At 37.0% G+C, this 21,928-nt stretch overlaps 1 protein-coding gene across 2 annotated transcripts; it reads right to left on the bottom strand.

Moving 5' to 3' along the window:
* Positions 1–1,985: 1,985 nt before the first annotated feature.
* lingo4b (leucine rich repeat and Ig domain containing 4b) lies at positions 1,986–20,573 on the bottom strand. Of its 2 annotated transcripts, none has more exons than XM_017428483.3 (3): positions 20,211–20,573; positions 6,051–6,177; positions 1,986–5,878 (listed from the first exon to the last, which is right to left on the bottom strand). In XM_017428483.3, the coding sequence occupies exon 3, from the start codon at positions 5,864–5,866 to the stop codon at positions 4,055–4,057; it is 1,812 nt and encodes a 603-aa protein (XP_017283972.1). In that variant the 5' UTR covers positions 5,867–5,878; positions 6,051–6,177; positions 20,211–20,573; the 3' UTR covers positions 1,986–4,054. The 2 variants fall into 2 exon arrangements, with proteins under 2 accessions (XP_017283972.1, XP_017283973.1); XM_017428484.3 differs by lacking the exon at positions 20,211–20,573 and adding an exon at positions 7,320–7,457.
* Positions 20,574–21,928: the final 1,355 nt, after the last annotated feature.

The following is a 21,928-nucleotide window of genomic DNA, read 5'->3' as shown; positions in this document are numbered from 1 at the left end:
TTGTACCCGACTGATTTCTGAGATACGTTTTCTTTATATGTAAATGATGTTGAGGATCTTGACCCTAACTTATGAATCATGCTGACATAAGGCACTTTGTTACCAACTTCCTGTCACAAAAGCTTAAGTGTTCCAGGTTAATTTGTTGCATTCATAGAAAATGCCAAATATGACTAAGCTTTCCAGGCATAAAATTGTATTTCTGCATCACAAAGGTATTTGTCTAAGTGCTATTAACTGAAACATTTGCCTGAATGAGATGAATCAGCTGAAAGATAATACATTTGTAAAGTTGTGTGTCAGGATTTTTTTAATTTTTTTGACTTTTGGTTACCATTCTTTAGTCATAGATTGTCTTTCCAACCATCGGTTATTCTTCTTTCTTCAGCTTCATAATTTCCCTCAGTCTTTTTATGAACACACTGCATGTCATGACAACATGTAGGCTTTTGGATAATAGCTTTTTGGTATTCATCTTTTAGGTATATCAAACTTTTATCTCTGGTGTTTCTCTCTGGGAGGTGACAGCTCAAACCACTGTGGTGCCATTCTGCCTGAGTATATACAAGAGAAATTTATTTAAAGAAAACCTTATAAATAACTAACTTGAGTTTTCAACTAATTTAAAAAATATATATAATTCAGCCTATAAAAAATGCAAAGAAATGTTTATGCTGATATTATCTTGTAAAAGAGGATGTAATGTATTAGTATTCTTCCACAATACCCTATAATTCATTAGATCAACAGGGGACTTCAGCACAATTTTTTGGAGGTCTATAACAACTTTTATTTTAAAAAGTGGAATTTTTTAAAAGAACTGTATATTGCCCAAAGTTTGAAACAAAGATTTTGTGCAATCTGTTAGCACTGAGAGTATGAGCTGCCATAACAAATCTTAGTTCAATACCTGTAAAAACTGACTGTTTGGTAAAGTTAATTATCTGCTAAATAATTCATGAGATATGTTGTTAACAGACAGGCAGATATATTTGCACTCATATATAGTAGATTTTATACTGTCTTCACCACCTAAACAGAGGAAGCGCTGAAACGTATTTAACAGCAAATGCAAAGAGACCGTAGTATTCTCAGTGGTGTGCACGTCAATCAAAGAGAGGGGGTGTGGCTTGTAAACACCCCTTTAATCTGCTTCTTTGGCTTTCTGTCCAATGGGAGCAAATAGTTGTATTAAAATAGATAATGTAACAGGCCAAGCTTGGCCGGAGGAAAGCACCCGCCAGACAGACCTACATAACAGATTGAGACAGGCAGAGGTAATCCAAAAGGGTTTAAATCTCTGCTCGTACACGTGATTACCAGTTCTCTCTCTCCCCTCTTCTTTTTCTGGGTTATTCTGGGCAACTGCATGAGATGCACAAAATTATTTGCTGTTCGGTGAATTCACTAAGAGCACTTAAAAAATTTTAACTGTGCTGAGGTGAAATAAGGGCAATTCCTTGCTTAACATTTATTTTCAAACTCTGAGGCAAAACGTCATACTTTCAGTTTAAAAGTCAGCATTGACGATGTTGCTATATATGGAGCAGAAAATGTGTTTAAATGTCTCTAAAAGATTAATTGTTCTTCACTTGGAGAACACGAGGCTGTAGGAGAAAACAGGCAGTCACCACAGTATTACTCAGCAAACATAATCCTTCTCTTTCACAAAAAAAAAAAAAGGAAGAGAGATGTACATTTCCATGACTGGCCACCAGCTGCATTCTGTTGTTTTATAAAGATACAGCACAGCCTGTTCTTTTGTCTCCAACTGGAATGTGTTTTTCCTATAAAGAACCCACAACAAACATACCAACAGCTTCAGTTTTGTAAAAAATAAAATAAATTAACAATTTTCTTGTCTGTTTCTCAACAACTGAAACATTTCTGAGGAGAAATGGATTTTAATTTCTCCATATTTGTTCTTCTCTCTGATTTTATGAACAATCAGAAATAATTCACGTGACAAATGAAAGATAGAATCAGAAGGTTCGGGTAGGCATTTATTGACAGACTGAAAAAGGTCATTTACAGCAAATAAGCATACGTCAGTGCGTGTGTTCCTCAATCATAACTTTCTTTTCTGACAACATTATGCAATTTTCTTTATGCAACATAGTGCATCTACACTTTTAAGCATATATACACAAAGTGTGGTATATTTGATGACCACATAATTACCCAGAAGTAGATGAAATTATACAGTAAACAAAGATAAACTGTTCTTGACCAAAATATTTACAAGGTAATACTAATCAGGTGAGCATTCTCTCTGTCAATAATGAGAATGTTTCTGAGGCACATATTTTTTGTGGTTTATGTGGGAAAAATATAAAAAAGAGGTTTCTTTAGTATAAAATGTAAAATCATAGCATGCTTTGATAAAGAGTCTTCTAATGTTGTTTTATTAATACGTAACAAAAGGACGAGCAGGCCTAAAAAATGTGTTTAAAATAAGAAACAAGAAAAGGATACATTCCTATGTACATTATGGCCACCTACCAGTCGCATTACATGTCGGCATCAATATCCGACCCAAGTGCTGTCCAGCTGAACACTTGTTTTCAGGGCAGCAACATTCTAATATCTTGCAAAGCTCTAAAATTACAAAAACATTTGGTTAACAGTAAGAACTTATTTGGCTAGTCTATTCCACACATCCATAAGAAAACCTTTAGAGTCACATATTTACATGTCAAATCATCAAAATCAACAAGAAAATTTCTGAAGAGTGGTTGAAGGGGGCCAATGCAGCTACTGCCCAAAATTCCAGCATAACTTTAATTTAATTTAAACTTAAAAAAAACAAACTACCAACATCTTGGTGTTTGAACTGTATAAGAAGTGTAAAGAGCTGCCAATGGCTAATGGCTCAGTATAGTTGTTATAGTAACCACATACCTGTGTCTGTCACTCCCTGGCAGCACTCTTAATAAGACAGGCAGACAGAAGCACAGATGAAAAAGTAAGCCTCAAACAAACAGTGTACGGAAATTATATGTGTGGCAGAAGGCTGATATTCACACATGTGAATTTTTATGTTTCTACAATGTTTTATGTAGGAGTTATGATAAGTTCAAATTACCCTTCACTTCCAGTTTTATAAAGAATATTTTGAGATGAGATGTAGTTGAAGTCAATGTAAGCTTGGATATGCACTCTGCATTCTCAGGGGATTTAAAAGAAAACACATCCCAAAGCAGTGAGACACACACTCTGTGAAAAAAAGACAAAAATACTCACATTTTTATGTCTGGATTGTATACGTACCAAAAAAGAACTGCAGAAACAAGAAAAATTTGAAAAACATGTAGAAACCTTTAGACAATTCTAAACTGTGTGTGACATCATCAACTGTTAGTTGAACATTTTGTAAAAAAAGAAAGTAAAAATTTAAATATTAAAAACGCCAGTTGGGTCATATAAATTACAACATTTTGTGACCCATTTCAACTTTAAATTATGTTTCTGCTGTGAAGGATGTCTGAGCTTTAGAGCTCCAAAGAGGGTTGGGTTTTCTCATCTGTTGGCAAAAAAAAATCCCATTGGACTTCATTATTTTTTTCTTACAGTTTTATTGCAAATTTTGTTTTTATTGTGCAATGTACCACTACCAAAAGTCATATCACACATATTCCTGATCGAGCTATAAAGCTGTAATTATTAGTCTTCATTACTAGCCAAACTTGTGAATATTATTTGTGTTGCAATATCATGCTAAGCACAAAAAGAAAGTTGAATAGGGTAAGTATTTGCCTATTGAAAGTACAAAGAATAACAAATGCACAGCAACCATAACAGTTCTGTCAACAATCTGCTCAAGGTTCATAAGACAATGTTTACTTATGTTACACAAACAAGGGGGGCACTGTGATGTCATTTTCAGCTTAAAAAATAAAAGAGGCCTGGCACAAGCTCAAGAAAAATGGCTCTAGTTGTCTTTCCTGATAGGGCCTTTCAATGTGGGTCTTTGTCTCTAAATACAACAGTGGAAGTTCAAAGTGCAGAATAGTTCACAGTCAATGTAAAGACCCCACCAGCAACGTACATAGCTTCAAATAAGTTTCATTGTAAACCTGCCACCTTCACCTCCATCTCCTCCTCCGCCCATGGAAGACCGAGGAACAAAGTCAATAGTTGCTGTGTGCTTGATCTGACCTTTGCTCTGACTCCAGAAAAACATGAAGACAAAGCATATGGCCACTGAGCTGAGGAAAGACAGAAAGCCCATGGTGGTGGCAATAATAAGGGTTTTTACATCAAATGGGAATGGCTTGGCCATTTGAGCTGAGGAGTTGGCAGCTTGGGGATTTGAAGGCTCAGTCCAACTCACGTCCATGAACAAAGGAATGGATCTGTTTTGCGGGACCCCCTTCACGTACAGACCAACAGTCAGGCTATCATTGCCAGCTGCATTGCCTGCCAGACACTGATATGTGCCGCTGTCTTGAACTTGGGCAAATCGCACTTCTAGTGTTCCGTTTGGTAAAACTCTGACTCTTCCTGTTGGAGAGATCACATTCTTATGTGACGAAATCCAAGTGATGGATGGGAATGGATCCCCATCAGCCTTGCAGGAAAACAGAACAGTGGTACCCTCTTCCACTCTTGCCTCCTGTGGCCTGCGGTCCATTATACGAGCAGGACGGCAGGTAAAAATCCTGGGAAGCTCCTTCTCTGAGAAGCCTCTGAATTCACGCTGTCTCACCGCATCAGGAGAAGAACAAGTGGGCTGATGTCCATCAAAATTCAACCGAAACCTGCGACGGACCACCCAGAGAAGTCTGCAGTCACATGCAAGGGGATTCCCGTCTAAACGCAACACTTGAAGGTTTCCCACAGAATGAAAAGCACTCTCTTCTAAAGTGGTGAGCTGATTTGATGTTACATTTAGCATGCGAAAGAAGGACAGACCCCTGAAGGCTCCTGGTTCTATTTTTATCAGACTGGCTCCTGCTAGGTGTAACTCCTGGAGTCTCAAAAGATCCCCTAGCAGGTTACCTTGGATTACAGTGATGGGGTTGTAGGACAAGTCCAGGAAGTGCAGATACACCAGATGACGAAGTGCTACATAAGGAACTGCACTTAAGTTGCAGCTACTGATTACAAGTGAGGTCAAATTTAGACCAATTAGACTGTTACTTGCCAAATTGTCCAATGCTGGCCAGTTAGAAATCACAAGGCTCTGCAAACGTTGGAGTCGTCGGAAAGCATTGTTGGGCATTGTAGAAATGATGAGGCGAAGCATGCGAAGTTGTGTCAGGCTCTGGAGCTGGGATAAAGCCTCTGTGGGAATGGATGTCAGGTTGCTACGGTCTAAGCAAAGCTCTTGCAGATTCTGCAGACCAAAAAAAGCTCGTTGGGATATGAAGACAAGGTCATTCTCCTCAGCTTCCAGTGTTTGCAGGTTGACCATTTCCTTGAATGTGTAGTCCAGGAAGACCAGAATCTCGTTCTGGCTCAAATCCAAAAAGCGCAGGCTAGACAGTCCAGAAAACACTCCAACTGGGAGGATCTTTAGGCGGTTATTCTTAATTTGAAGTGTCCTGAGATTCTTAAGGCCTAAGAAAGCCTCTACTTCAATCATGGAGATTAAATTATCACTGAGGTTCAACTCTTGAAGTTGCACAAGGCCAGAGAACTGACGGCGTCCCACAGTCTTAATCCTATTTCGGGATAAATCCAAACGTCTGGCATCATTCGAAAAGCCCTCCGGCACAGAGTTCAAATACTTGCCCGAGCAGATCACTTCTCTAGCTTCGGGTCGGCACACACATCGTGGAGGACAGCCTCCTGCTGATACACCAAGTCCAACCTGGAGCAGAATGCTCCATAGCCCCCATCGGACAACTGACTCCACAAACATCTTACTTCCTGCCTGAAAAAAAAGACAAAAAATATTTGTTTTAGACATTAATATAATCTTACTAAAAGCACTTGGAGTCTATAATATTAAACAATATACTGAACAAAATATGAAGTTACACATCAGATTTTTTATATTGAATTTAAACCCTATAAATAAATATAAAGCATGCGTCAAGACAAACCTTTTCAGTCTTGAAGTGCAGATTTTCATAACCAGCGGCAATTATATTGAAGACAGATTTGAGTTCGGTCCTCTGTAGGGATGTTTTCCTGTCAGAAACATGCCCTTTAGTGTGGCCTGAAAAGGACCTAGAAACAGAAAAACAAGCCTTAGCGGAATGAATTTAAAAAAAAGCACCAGTGAGTAACAGATCATAGGTCACTGCTTCTCTTAGAATAGACATACAAAGTATAAAGCTTGTCCATCTAATCAGCTTGACGTACCTAATAAAAAACCAGGACAAATAAGATAAAAAAATTGGCAGAAATGAAACTTTCTAAGCTTCCTGTTCTACCTTAGGCATTGAATCATTTTGCAGCAGCATGAACAAAAATAACTGATACGAAATCAGAGTCTAAATTAAAGGCAGATAAATCTTTTCAACTATTGGCTGGCTCTTAGTTTAGTTAGGATTTTAGAAGTTGATGCACCAAAGCAAACCAGCCCAGAATTCTAAGACATCTAAAACCTGATTAGATTTGCAAAGCTCCTAATTGCAATGCCAATGCCATTAGAAGTAATTTTTGGACATTCTTTTGTACATTTTTCTTTTTTCATAAAATGCCATTAGAAACTGTAAAAAAAATAAAACAAAAAAATACTCCTACCCATAGATAATCTGTTCAAAATAATGTCAGGAACAGAAAAGAATCATATTTTAGATCAAACTGAAACATGTTATGGAGTCACAAAAGCTTTCATCATTCTATGAATTTTATGCTCACTGGAGTTGCAGTATATGGTACAATAGAAAATAAAAATAAAAAATAAAAATAATTCAAGCAATAAGTAGAAAAAATGTGCAGAAAACAAAGTCAAACCCTATTGGTGAAAACTGTCTGTGATATTGCTCACTGAGGAGTGACAGAATCCTGAAAACAGAGTTCAGAAAGCAACTTGCTGAACACTGCATGGTGAAATATTTCATAATTACATTATTCCCCTGCTGTCTGGTTTTGCCAGTTGACTAAAAGAGACACAAAGTGATGCAAATTATGCATTTCCCTTCCAACAACCACTGCTACAATGCAGCAACAAAGCTTTGAGAAATAAATCTAATTCCTAAAGTGACAGAATGTCCCACAGCTGAACAAGAACCTCAAAGCTCAAACAAATTTGAATTTCAATCAAGCAGCGATGTTTCTTGTTAGAACAATCTGAAAAATCTTAGAGAAAAAGAAAAACACAATCAAAAATATTTAAGCATACTACATGTCAAACTGAGTCTAACCTGGAGCTGCAGTTTCTTACTCCTCAACATCAGAGTCTTTTCAGAAAGTGAAACCAGCCTCACTGCAGCCTCTCATTTGTGTTGCAGACTTTCCAACAATCCCAGGGCAGCACAGCCTTTATCTCAGCCCTGTTCTACATGCAAACACCTCTTATACTAACAGGGTGGGAGTGATGACTCACAAGCCAAGACTTGCTCTTGTGTCGGGGTGATAAATCAGAATGCTGGCAAAGCCAAACGATTTCCATACAATCCTTTTCTACATTGTTGGAATTAAGCCAGCTGCAGCTGGTCAGTGTTCATTCCTCAACAGCTTTAGCTAACCTAAAATGATATTTAAATTTAGTTTGTCAGTTCTGGCTTTTGCTTTTAGTTATTTCTACTCTTGATTTAGTACTTGCAGATTATATGTGAGTTTTTCTTCAATAAAGCGATAAAGCTGTCTTGAGAAACTTTATGGCATAATAGAGGGAGTTTTACTATCCAATAGTGTCACTTAATAGTATTGTTTCATATTTATTTTCAGTATCCACACTTCTTTGAAAGAAACAATACAATTTAAATGAATTCATTATCAGACACAAATAACAGCTTTCTAAAACTGTTTTTAGTGTTTTTTCTTCAATTTGTTTTAATCACATGTGAGGGAATTGGAGTTTAAATGCAGTAGCCCAACTTTTTTCCTGAAGCTAAGTTTTCGGAGACAGAGCCTGACAGGTGTGAGATATCTAAAGCTGCCAGTTGCTGAGCGTTTTCAGCCAATCACATACCAGGATAATCCCCCTCACATGTTCTGAAGACATTATAAAGCTACAGTCCACACAAAGGTCACAACACCACAGTCACAGCTGGGACTGACCCTATCAATCAAATTACAAAGTGAGGGATGAAATGCGTTTGTAATTTTGTCATTTATTTGTCGCCCTGCTTGGAGTGTTGTCACATTAGTGTCACATTACAGTGTTGATCATGTTATCTATTTTCTATTACCCAGAGTCACTTGTTCTTTTTATTTATGATTCAGTTTTAAAGAAGCTCTTACTGCTGTCACATAAGAGTCTAACATAAAAATGATAGGCTATCACTAACTTGTGACAATAGTTCTCAACCAAAAGAAGGTGGGACGATCCCTCAGGATAGGGGTTGAGTCTCTGCCTCAAACTATCTGAGAGTTTTCACTCGTGATGAGATGATGAACAAGTGAATCAGGGCCTTGTCCACAGAAATGAGGGCATTGCTCCAGTCCATTGTGGAGAAAATAAGCTATTACTAAAGTCAAAGCTCTCGATTTACTGGTCCAACTCTCATCTATGTTTAAAAGGTATGGATCTGGACCAAAAGATTGAGATCTTTGGAACAAGAAAATGAAATGATCTTCCTCAGTTGGGTGACCCGGCTCAGCCTTAAAGACAGGATGAGGAGCTCCATCATCTAGAGGGAGCTTGAAGCAGAGCTTCTGCTCCTTCATCTCAAAAAGAGTCAGCAGAGGTGCTTCAGGCATCTGATTAGGATGACTCCTGGATGGATGGATGGATGGATGGATGGATGGATGGATGGATGGATGGATGGATGGATGGATGGATGGATGGATGGATGGATGGATGGATGGATGGATGGATGGATGGATGGATTATAAAATTACACAATTACTTAAACATTTCAGCTTTTAATCAAAGTCAAGCCCTGCCTCCCACCGATTTTCTGTTTTGAGAAAAGGTAATTCCATGTTTTTATTATATTTATTTATTTAAAATAGTTACCCTTAACCAATAAGATGCCACCATTTGATGTTCATTTTCTCATTAAAGAAATATGAAAACTCAAAATCCAGAGTCAGTGAGATGTTACTTTCTCAAGCAATCTTTTGGGTGAACACATTGTATTTTTTTAAATAATATTCAAGTTCCCAGCTGTGCCTAGTTTTCTCTTTTAGATCCTTAATCAGACAAAATTTATCAAACATTTTTCAGCTTGAGCTTTTATTGCCTTACATCAGTCTCTGAACAGCTGCTACCAAATGTTAAAATTTGGAGTTTTTTTCTCCGATAATTCCACAAAGTTGCTTTATGTCTCCTCAGTTCTCACGATGATCAGCCTTTTTGTGAAACTAAGATAAAAATAAATATTGTCTTATTAAACTGTATTTATTTTAGTTTGGGTGAGAGTTAAGTGAAATGTTAAGAAATTCACTAATAACAAAACAGTTTTTGCCTCTCATTCTAGTACTGCAGCAATTCACACTATCTGCTGTAACAGTGCCTGGAGCAAGTACAGGATAATAATTATCTTATAACTTAACCTCCTCTTCTTGCCTGCACTGAGCCTCATTAGTTTTCAGAGTAAAAGATTCTCTCAGAACATGGTGTCTTTGAGATTTCCCTTATTTGCCATTCTTTAATACTCAATTCTCCGTTACGAAGTGGCTTGCAGCAAAATGTGATGAACGGTGACAAGCATTCAAGTATGCTGTTAGTAAGATGTAGTCTTAAGGCAAAAACTCCCTTTGCAACAGGTGCACTAAAAGAAACATGACTCACATGGGGTTCGTAATGACATTTTTTTTTGTTTCTATTTGACTTTTTATGCCGTAAGCATAACAGTTTGTGCCAAGAAGCTCTGCCTCAGTATGAGCCTGACTAGGCTTTCTGACACTTGTTGGGATGCTATTTTTAACACATCACAGTGAGAAAGACAAGAGCCTGGTCCAAATCCCCAATTAAAGTGACTGGAACAGAACAACAGTGCAAGGATCACACGGTGTTGAAAGCGTGTATGAGTGCGGGAGTGATAAAGTCTGTGTGTGTATGTGTATTTTATTTTTTTCTTTCCTTGAGGGCCTCTGGCACCTACTGCATACAAGCAGCAAATATTGAAAGGTTTGCTGGCAGAACAGCTGTCAGGTGCATTGCAGAGCAACAAAAATCTCCTGGTCTTTCCCTTTGGGGTTTTCCACCTATGTTCTTTTAGACAAAGTGTTTGATATACCACACCAACAAAATAAAAACATTTTTAACTAAAGACAAACATTTACAAAGGTGCAGGAAAACTATTTAAATGTTCAGACAGAGGGAATGGTGTTAATGAAGGCTCAAATCCAAAATCACCACATCATAACCAACTATCTTGTTGCAGTGCAGATTAGTTAACAATGAATCAGCTGTTTTTATGCCAAAACATGAGTTTTCATTTCCTTCTGCCAAACTTGAACACAACAAGTACTTTGGAACCAAATGAACTTTTCTCTTCCTACTCTGATAATGATGACTTGTAACTATTCGTCCCAGTTAAGGGATGAGAAACTTTCACATCTTGAACATGTGGGGAAAGGTCAGGTATATTTGCAAAAGCTGCATTTCACTTATGCAGCTGCAACAAATGGTTGTTTTTAAAACAGTACTGTAAGGTTTTGTTAGATTTAATGTTGTCACCTTGTTTTTGTCCCTTAGCCTGGATTAGTGCTCTCTCTGCTCACCTGGTCCTGATTTGGTAATCATCACACCTGCATCCACTTAGTCGTTATCTCCTTCAGCATATAGAGCCCTGAGTTTTGCTGGCTGCTTTTCAGATCCTTGAATGTTGCTCCTAGATTTAATCTAGTCTGTGTCTGTCTGGTTTTGTACACCTGTGCTTTCTCATGCAGTACTTTAGGTTCTTGAGTTTCACTTTCATTCTACCCTGCCTCCTTCTTCCAGTCCTGTTTTGGGTCCTTTTGTTTATGACACCACTAAGCAGAATGCAGCCCTCATTAAAATGTCTTTTTCTTTGCTATTCTTTCAAGTCAAAATGTCTGCTGAGACACAGAACTAAGTTGTGGGAGAAATTTCCATTTGTACATTTTCTCTCTATGTGGGTCACATATCTAAAACTACATTGTCTGGATAAAAATAGTCACTGACATTAAAGTTACTCATTACTCGGGGAGGGCAGATCATTCTAAAACATAGTTATGTGAAGTGCATACAAATAAAGATTTTTTTTTTTTTTTTTACAAATTTCTGTCCACAGCAGTTTTAACTTGTTCACAACATTGATCACTCACATTGTGTTAGGCAGGTAAAAAAAATGGCCATCTGTTGCTACCAGATAATCTAGTTTTTGATGGCACATGTCTTTACATAATTCAGATCCAAATTACATAATCTCAGCTGATAATGCCAGACATATAATTGTCAACATGGAGATTAAACAAGCCATTTTTAACTGGCTTGTTGTTGTTTTTTAAAGCCTGTGAGGAAAGTAAACTTGACAAAATGCTAAAACAGCCAAGAAAGAGTGACTGTTTACTTCCATATCTAAAACTGACATAAAGAATAAAGAAGTTTGAGTGACTGGAAGGTGTTACCTTTGACAATGTAGGTTATATTTTCATCTACCCATATATATAATCTCCAGGAGTCACTGTGCGAGGGACGGGGGACACCCTGAACAGGTTGAAAGTCCATCACAGAGCCACATGGAGACAAACAATTACTCACACTCTCAATCACACCTAGGGACAATTTAGAGATACCAACTAACCTAACATGCATGTTTTTGATCAAAGGGAGGAAACTGGAGTACCTGGAAAAAAAAAACATGCATGCATGGAAAAAAACATGCAAACTCCACACATAAAGGCCTGGAGGCAAACCTGCAACTTTTTTTGCTGTGTGGCGACAGCGCCTTCCACTGCCTACTGTGACACCTAAAGTCCTTAGTTATTTGATTTGTTTTTAGCCTGCCTCATGACTTGAAAATGTCAACACATTTTTAAAGGAATGGCAGGCAGGGGGAGAAGTAGACATGCCAAGAAGGTGTGTGGCTGAGTGAGCTGCATGCTTCAGTGTGTTGGGTAAACCACACATCTGTGAGCCCACAATGCGACAAGGAGGGAGTTAACACTGTGTAACATCATGCAAAGTGCAGCATCTGCAATATTAATAATAGCACAAATAAATGAGGGAAGGGAATTGGTCTCAGTGCAGAGCCTATGTGATGTGACAAATTAGGTCATCTCAGCGAACAGAGGCGATGCGTCAGATCCATCACCGTACATCAGAGAGACTGTGGGAGGTCATGAATTAAAGACAAACTGACTGATTGGAGACAAAAGGCCCCTAACCTGAAATGGGTCTTTTGCAAAACACTGACAGTAAAACACCAACTTACTGCCATAGGTTTCATTTGCACTTCATAAAAACTAATAGGTCAATGAATTTTTAAATGGTTAGTGTTAATTAGTCAGCACACAAGCTTGTGTTTTAATTGATGAACTCTTAAAAACAAACAAACAAACAAACTTGACAGAATGTCCCTTAATGAGCAAATCCTCAGATTCTGCTAACTTTAAATAGTTTAAAGACGTTTGAGTTAATTTTTTTAGTAACAAAATGCAGAAGTGAATTTCTTTGTAATGAAATGGAAAACAGCAATAAGGACCTGAAAGTTGAAACAAATACAACAATAAAGGAATTGATAAATAAAATATTAGGATACATTTTGTATCTTGTTTAATAAAGAATTATTTTTTTCTTTGATTTTGTTAATCATGGACAAGAATTTCATATATTTGCCAAGTTATCCAAGAACCTCACAGGATTCCAAATTCTTATAAGACAAATTGTTCAGATCCATAGGTTTTATAGTTAAGATAACCCATTTTAAGAAATAGAACAGCAATAAATGACTGATAAGTAATATATTTTCTGTTTCCCAGAAAAGTAATCATCCTCATAATCTGCCCTCAGTGTTCAGGTAGAGGTTTTCCTCTTTGGTTGCCTACATGCTAATCTGACTGGGCCTCTCCGTAATCCCACCTGATTTTCATCTGAGCCAAAGTCAACCAAAATGTCACAAAGCAGAAATAAAATAGGTTGGGGGCAAACAGAAGTGGTGTGCCAACATGAAATAGTGAAAGATATTTTAATTAAGGCTTCTTGTAATGTCACTGCCTTAATTTTCAACATCTTTTGACAAATGCATGGCTGCTCAGGTGTCAAAAGGTGCATTTATAAAATTGTTTGCTAAAGATTACTCGTTTTACTTTTTGCTGGATGTTGCAGATCATATGAATGAATAAGCAGCTGTACCAAACAGGTGCTACTGATCATCATCATTAACTGAAACATAAACCACTGTATAGGAATCTTAAAGAAAAGCTGGACACTACCAAAGTGATGCTGTGGAAGGCAGCTTTAGTCTCACAGGTCTGACACCAAGATAAACTGACTGCAGTAACAAAATACAAGGCGATTTTACTACAGCAGCAAGGTCTCGCCCAGGCTGCAATTTTACAGTAGACTGGGGTTGTTCCAGCTATTGTAAAGACTCAAAGAAACGGGCCATGGTGCAGACCATAGACAAGAAAACTGCAGCAGCTGAAATGCACGTCATGTTTACTCCCATTAGAAACTCTAAGATCCCCAGCAGTGCCATCAGCTCAGAACCGGCAGAAACTTGGGGGACCATATACAGTTCTAGAGAAGTGTGGCCAAACATGGTCTTAATGCAAAACTGCTTCATCTTTGATCTGAAAATAAGGCCAAGACACTTAAAAATAAAATAAAAAAACCAGCAGCAACTGCTGCTTTGGACTGATATGTCCAAATCTGAAGTATTTGTAGAAGATAGTTTGTCCACTTTAAAGCTGGAGAGCAGTTGCAGGCAACAGTGGTTATTCAAAAATTACTGGCAAGTTTGGAGTCATTTTCTGCCTTTCTGGGGTAATTTTTGGTCATTGAGCTCATTGTTGAGAAATACAAGCAGACAGCATCATGTGACACCATCAGGGAAGCGTCTGAGTGGCCCTAATTATATTCTGCAGCACGACAATGACCCCCGACCCACAGGCGATGTCATTAAGAACTATCATCGGGGTAATTAAGAACAAGAAGTTCTGGAAATTACAGTATGACCTGATGTCAACTCGTAGAGTGTGACTGGGATTAGATGAAGATACAAAAACGTTTGAGTCATCTCACATCTACATCCATTCTGTGGTTAGTTATGGATCTAAGATGTCTGGAACAGCATTCCTGTGGGGTTCCCTCAAAAAACTGTGTACAAATGTAGGAATTGGCACTGATTCTTAAGTAAGATTTAGATTTGTCTTTTGTTCACACGCTTTGCATTGATAATTTATGAAATCATAGTAAGTATTATCTGAACAGTAAAATACAGCAGTCTTGATTTCAATCCGGTGTTTGAAAAGGTTTCTATTCAGCTGATATGAGGAAATCTGGATGAGCTACTTTCATAAGGTCCAAATACTTTCTTTAGTTTGTCCTGAAGCTGCTTACATATTAAATTTTTGGTCCAGGGCTTCTTTTGCTGTTCTGTCTTTCTTTGCAGATTTATGAAGAGGTTTGATTGCTTTTTCTAAGTCTCATTTAAGGTGACCTTTCTTTGAAAAGAAATAATCTGCTTTGGTGCTCATCTTGTAAGCCTTAGATTCTGTGGTTCTTTGTGTTGGTTTTTTTTATATTATGCATCATTAAGAATGAGAATGGTCAGCCAATCTAAGAGTAAAGATTGTTTGTAACACAGACTGAGGGGTCATTGATGGATTTTTTTTTTTTTTTTGTCTACACTGTTTTCCAAAAATGATTTTTGTTTTGTTGTTCCTAAAACTTTCTTAGAAATGTTTTTGTCCACCTAGGAACACAGAAAACAAACCAAAATGCTGGCTTGGATGTGGTGCTGTGACGCCACCATGAAAATTATGGCATTATTTTAACGCCTGTCAGTTTCAGGGTGGTAGGTGAGGCGGGAGGTGGGTCTGTGACATCCTTTTTAACAGGTTGCATTTTTTCTGTCACCACAAAAACAGGAGTAAAGTTTTAAGATGATGTGAATCTGGAACCTGTTTTCAGAAAATACCTTTTTGGGGCTCCTAAAACACTATTCCCAAGCAGACTGGGCCTTAGTCTTGGACTACATGATTAGTGTGATGATATTTGGCTGCTCAAATCTCACACTTTCTGGTTTTATTAATTTTTTTGTAAAGCTTTCCTTCCCAGTCAGCTTGTCCTCTGTGTCCATAATTTATGAATTTCTTGGTAAATCACCTGATAGAACCCAAAATGTGTTTGGGACCATTTGCGGCTTTCAGGATGTAGAAGCTTCAGAAAAAGCTATAGCATTTCCTGAGCGATATATTCGTTTTTACATGTCGTGCACAAAGAACATCTATGAATTTATGACCACCATTCACCAAAAATGCTTAATAAAACTGTCCTGACCTTTGACTCTGTAGAATATGTCCTACTTTTATCCAGTCCTTTCTCTTACTGCTAACAAAAAATGCCACTAGCCTCCATAAAGTCTTTAAATAAACATAAAATCTATTTTTCATGTTGCATATACACTGAATTGTCATTGTGAGTCTTCTTTTTTTATTGCATTTGTTTTTTCTTAATATAAGCTCCTGTTCTGCAGCTAGGAAGTGTAACTTTGAACTTGTTTTCTGGCGCATAATAAATAAGTATTTTAATGGTTAAAAAAAGAGTGAAAGCTGATGGTTTAAACTAAATGAAGCGTCTAAATACTAAATACTAAATGCTTGTCTGACCTTTGTTTTATTGGAGAAATGTTTGAAATTTAGAGAAAGCTTCAGGTTGGTTGCAATCTGAAACTAACTCCTTAAACTTCACCCTCCAAGCATAAAGAAAAATCCTGGCAAGAAATGAAAAAAAAAAAAACATAAACAGGTCTTTTCTAAACTTCTCCTCAATAACTGGATTTTTTGATCTCCTAAAAAACTGAATTTTGTCTCAGTTTTCAAACAGCGAATTGCAAAGATATGGACGTAACTGGCTGTCCTTGGGAACATTTATCAAACTGTAAAAAGTTATACAGTGAAAATATAAGGTGGTTTGAGAGTAATAATAGGACAATTTGCCCTTAACTCCACAACTGCTGTCTGAATGGGACATTAGAAACTTCATAAACGTTTCAGAAGTTCTTCGATCAGCAGAGAAATAATTTCGTTTGAAAGTTCAACTCATTATTTTTCTCCTCCTACTGTTGTTCTTTTGTTTTTGCTTATTAATTATTTTGATTGTAAAGATTAATGCTTGATTGTTCCTCATTTATTTTAATTCAGCAAAAAAATAAAGACCAAAACATGTATGCTTGCTGCCTGATGTATTAAATTAAATCTTTAAAAAGCACAAGCAAGTAGAAAGTGTCATGTTGACATGATGATTTCTTTATTTTCTTTTCGTTCACCCACACGATCTCTCACTTTCTTTAACAGAGGGTCTCCTATTATATACGCATTTCAGCAAAAGTGCCACCTTTATTTTTTTCTGTATATATAGTTCAAACATGGATATTTGTGTGGATTAGCCCACTTTGCCTTGAAATATAGAATGGGTTAATGGATCTGCATGAATAGAGTGACACTGGAAAGAACAGGTTTGCTTCTTGGAAATGAACACAAATTGAAAGGAAAACATGCTGCATGAAAGGAATCCTGTAATGTAAAGATTTTTTTATTTTTTATAGTGAAAAAACACAAGCCCTGAGCTAGCGGCATTCACTTCTTTATTCCTGCCCTGACTGGATTTCTCCAGTGGCTGAAAACATCGGATGTTTCTATTCATCTACGAGCAGACTTCAAATGACTATGTGCCCTAAATATTGCACGGTGGGTTCAAAAGTGCTGTGCATTACTGATTCTGCCCTGAATAGATGTTTTCGTGTACTATCGTTCTTAATGCTGCCGAGACTCTGATGAAAAGCTGCACATGGCTCGGACCTCATGTGAAAAACTAGAGATTTGTCCTTTGCAGCATTAAAATAAAAGTACAGTGCTGATCATAATCCCATGGCTGTTTTAAGACCAAACTGTGGGGCTTGGATCCAGAATGTTCAAGGCTCGGGTCGCACCTTCCCTGAAACAGAACCATATTTTCCTGACACCAGTGTTAAGGCTTTGGAAAGCCACAGTAATGAGTTTATACACATGTGCACATGGCCTTTTGAGAACAGATGTTTTATGGCTTAAAAAGTTCCAAAGTTAGGGCTTTGAATAAACATCATTATTTGTTCTGAGTTAGGAAGGATTGTTATTAACACTCCTCCGAAAAGTGCTTAAATTTCTTCCTGTCAAATCAGTTTTCCAGTTTGTAGCTTTCAGCATTGACGACACACCTGGTTACCAAACAGAATTTTATTGTCCACTTTTTCTTTTTAAATATTTCATTTCAATGAAAATTTGCATTATTAAAATGAAAATGAAGCCCAGCACATCTCGTCATTTTTAGGTCTTCTTTAAACTTCTGTTATGTTTTGACTTGTTCCACCTTTTCTCTGTCAAATTAGTAACACTTGATTAAATAATTGACTCTCATACAGTTTTAAAGGAATAGTCAAGTCATACTTAATAATTTATAACTTTTCTGTGTAAAAGTAATAAATAATTAAAGTCTTAGCGATCCTTGAAGGACTGCATGTCACCCACCAGCTTTTATGCCAGAATTTTAAACTAAGATTATCTTATGTTGAGAAATGATGCAGCCATTTTGGGCAAAGCCTGAAAATAAAAACCTTGCACAACCTTATGTGATTTCACAAAATGTCAATTTCAGATAAAGTATGTGTTCTAAATGAGTCTCAGCTACAACCACACCAAATTTTAACTTAATATCTGAAAAACTGAATGACTTATAGACATTTAGCTGTACACCCAATGATTAAAAGTTTCATTGAAATACATCATATACTCCATAACATATTTTACTAACAGAGTCAACTCTATATACTGTAATGGCAAAATTATAAACAAAGGTCCTGCATGATTTTTTAGTGCTCAGAGAAGGTGTTAGGGATCATTTTCACCAAAATCTAGGCTAATATCCTTAAAACTACCATTAGCCATATTTGAGTTTTTCAAGGTCAGTTGGCTGTGGCAGCCATTTTGAATCATTTTGGCCTTTGGGTGAAGAATATTGATTGACTGAACACCTAGTGGATTTATTTGAGCTGTGCCAGAAATAATTCATAGCAACTGTAGTCAAGGTTTTAACTTGTGATTTATTTAAAAGGTCCTAAAAATAACTCGGGAAACTGAGCAACATTTTCAATCTTTACACAAGTAAAAAAAGAAACTTGCTACAGAAAGCAGATCTAAGTGTGCAAAAGCATTTGTAGCTGCCTAAGATTTAAAAAAAGTGACACTTTTTTTAAAAATATGCAAGCAACACTGTCAAAACAACACAGATCAGTGCTCTGATTAATCACTTTAACGTCATAAAAGCAAATAAGTTCTCCACTGAGGAATCAGGTAGTGAGAGGAACAAGTTAGAAAACTTGTCAAACACTTTCTGCCTGAGGCTGAAATCAATTGAGGTCCGAAGTGGCTGCCGAATATAACAGTCCTGGTAAATCATTCATAGGAGACTGACACAGTTCCTGTGCGTAAAATGCCCCCTGATTAAATTGCCCATTTGGCTGAATCCCAGGCGTAAATCCTTGGTTTTCTCTTGGTGATGTTCTGCTTCTCCTGAGCTACTAAATGATGTGACGCGTGTCCTGATTCTAACAGGAGGAGAGGACTAAGAGTTTGCTTCTAGTCTCGGTTCACCTCTGCACCCCTCACTGTGGAGCTGACGAAAGAAATCAGACCGAAGGTGAGGCGATAATCTAACACAGAGGATCAGGTTTGGGAATGACATAGTTTCAGGTGACAAAGTAACACTGTGGGAAAATGAGGTTGCAGTAACTGTTGTCTGTAATCCTTCTCAAATGCAGTTAAAACGCAGTCTGCTGCAGCCCTTTTTAGGTTTATGGAACAAACTATCCAGAGGATTACTGTCCGCAGTGTCACTCCATGAAAACAGCAACACAACTGGGTTAAACCATGAAGTACAAGTTGCATTTATTTGCTTTATTAATTCTTTTTTAAAATGGTTAAGTTGGTAGGAATGCAAAGATGGTGCTTGTTTAAACTCAGATTTGGCTCAACAAACCACTCACACAGTCAATGGAACAAAAGTTGTTAATGTTTTACCAATGATAGTCTTTGTTGAAACAGAGTAAGCCATTCCATAGAAGAAACAAACTGATTAATAAGCAGATACTGGCCACTTTTTAAAAATCGGCAGTCATGCCTGTGCATATTTAATTACCAAGTATGAAAATAAAGATGCAGCAGCAGCTGCTACACCCAGCTTACTTTAGCTCACATTTTAGTTTATTGTTGTTTTTTAGTGAGAATGCTCTTCTACATATTATTTTAAACTGTACAGGTACTTCTAATAATTACTAAATATATGCTTATATAAGCTAGGTGATTACTGTTATAGTTAAATGAAGAAAAAAAAAATCTGTGTTGTACATTGGACGTTGGCTGCCCTGATTTCATAAGATTGTCATTGGTCTCAGCCATTGAATAACTCATATCAGCTGACCTTAATTACAATGGCTTGTTTTAGGCTTTAAAGATGCTATAAATACAAAAATAGGCAGACTAGATATACATTAGGTTCCACCAAAACACCAGCAGATAATAAATTTATATAACATTCTTTGCTTTCTGAGAAAAATATCAAAAACTTTCTTTCTTTCTCTATTCTGGAGATTTAAATCTAGCTAAATCTTGAAAAGTACAGAAAATGTCTGCTAATGTTCAGAACATGAACTGAAAAATAAGCAAAATAAGCTGAAAAAAAGATAAACACGAGTTTTAGCACTGCTTTGGAATGATGCAAAGCAGACTGTAGAGGATTACTGATTCCAGAACAACAACAACAGAGTGATACAGAATGATTTCAACCTCCAACCACTGTTTTTATATTTATCTTACTATTAAAAACAATTTAATGTATCACCAGAAAGTATTTATTTTATTTTCAGACTAAAAGAAAAAACACAAACAGAGACAGTTAAACCTGAATGAAAGAAACTCACCAGCTGCTGCTTTCAGAGAGGAAATCATGGCCAAGCCTTCTCCGCCTTAACGCTCATCTCCTGCAGAGAAACACACTCATCTCTATTCAGGACAGTCTCCCTCCTCTCCCTCCTCTCCCTCCTCTTCCTCCCCCCTCTCCACATTCAACAAGACTTTTCCAACATCTGTCGCACCAGAGTCACTCCGCCCTCCTTATTCATTAGTTCCTTTCTCCGGCCGCCGAACACCTCGGGGAGTTTTCAGATAATTACGGCAGTAAAATAATTTGGGTCGGCTGTGTGTCTTTGTTTTGGAGCGCTGCTGCTGAAGCTGAAGCTGCTGCTGATGCTGCTGCTGCTGCTCTGACCGCGGTGCTGATGCTGCCTCTCCTCATCTCTGTCCGCTCATCTGGAACTAAAGTCCCGCAGATTTAAGGCGGGATGAGCGCCATGTGTCGGACCCTAATACCTCAAATCCCCAAGTAACGGCTGGTGTAACGAATAACCGCTCTGTTCCAGTTCCCACACACACACCGAACAGGTTGTTTATTTACAACACTTGCTTGAATCATCTCTCTTATTCTTTCTTTTTCAAAAATCATCACATTTAGTTTGTATCAGTTTACTGCCCTCTGAGCTAAACGCAAGTTGATAAATAACAAGTGTTTTTGTTCTTTTTGACTATTTTTGCTGCAGCATATTTAGTTGAGTTTAAATATCAAACATATTTTAATAAATCATATTTTAATAAATGACCCCATAAAAGGTTAAATTCTGAATGAGAAGGAGAAACGAATTACATTTGGAAAAGATGCCTCTAGTGGTTGTGGCAGGAACTGCAGGTGAAATGTTGTGTTCATGGTGCTGTCAGCATAGCAGGAAAAGAAATGGTATTTTAGTCCTTTTCATGAAATGTTTTTTTAACTCCAGCTAACTAAGATTTGATTGCAATCACTTTATAAGTAATTTTTCTGCCAAAACATAATCACTATAAGAAAGGTTTTAGTGCAATATGTTTCATGTTTGTTAGGCTTAATATTCACATTTCGCCAAGACAAACAAATAAATTCAATAAACCGCACTGAAAAAAGTGAATAATCATTGGCCTTTTCACCATGTAATGTGATCAAGCTAAGTACCTAGATGCAGGCTTACCTTAAGGCAATTAGATGTAATAACTAAACCTTTTACTAATAAACAATAAAGGCTCTGAGGAAGAGAGATAATACACAATCAATAAGACTGTAACTAGAAACATTCTGAATGTGCAAACCTCAGCCAAGACCGAAGTTATAGAATCCAGATCACCACTAAAATTGGTGGAGACAACCCCAACATTTCCTGTTAATGTCATAAAATCTGTTAATTAGTTGTAAAGTGTTTTTGCTAACAGACTAACTACTGAAAACATAACCTCCTTGATGGAAGTAACAAAAGGTTGGTGTGATAATTGAGAAACTGAACCCAGGTGGAAAAAGCAGAAAGCAAAACCAAGTGGTATAAAATAAGAAACTTCATAAATAAAATATTACAGAATATATTTTAAAAAAGAACAAAAATATATAGTAAAACCAAAATGAACTCAGCAATACCAAATTGTATACATTTTAGACAGAGTAATGTATTTTGATACATTTTATTCTGTTTGATTCAGCTAAAAGTCTTAAATTAAATCTTCGAATGAGTAAAAAAAAAAAAACTAATAAATGAAACAATGCAATAGTGCTTTATGAAAAATT

Source organism: Kryptolebias marmoratus, linkage group LG16 (assembly GCF_001649575.2).
Source record: "Kryptolebias marmoratus isolate JLee-2015 linkage group LG16, ASM164957v2, whole genome shotgun sequence".
NCBI classification, from domain to species: domain Eukaryota; kingdom Metazoa; phylum Chordata; class Actinopteri; order Cyprinodontiformes; family Rivulidae; genus Kryptolebias; species Kryptolebias marmoratus.
This window is presented reverse-complemented; position numbering and strand designations above follow the sequence as displayed.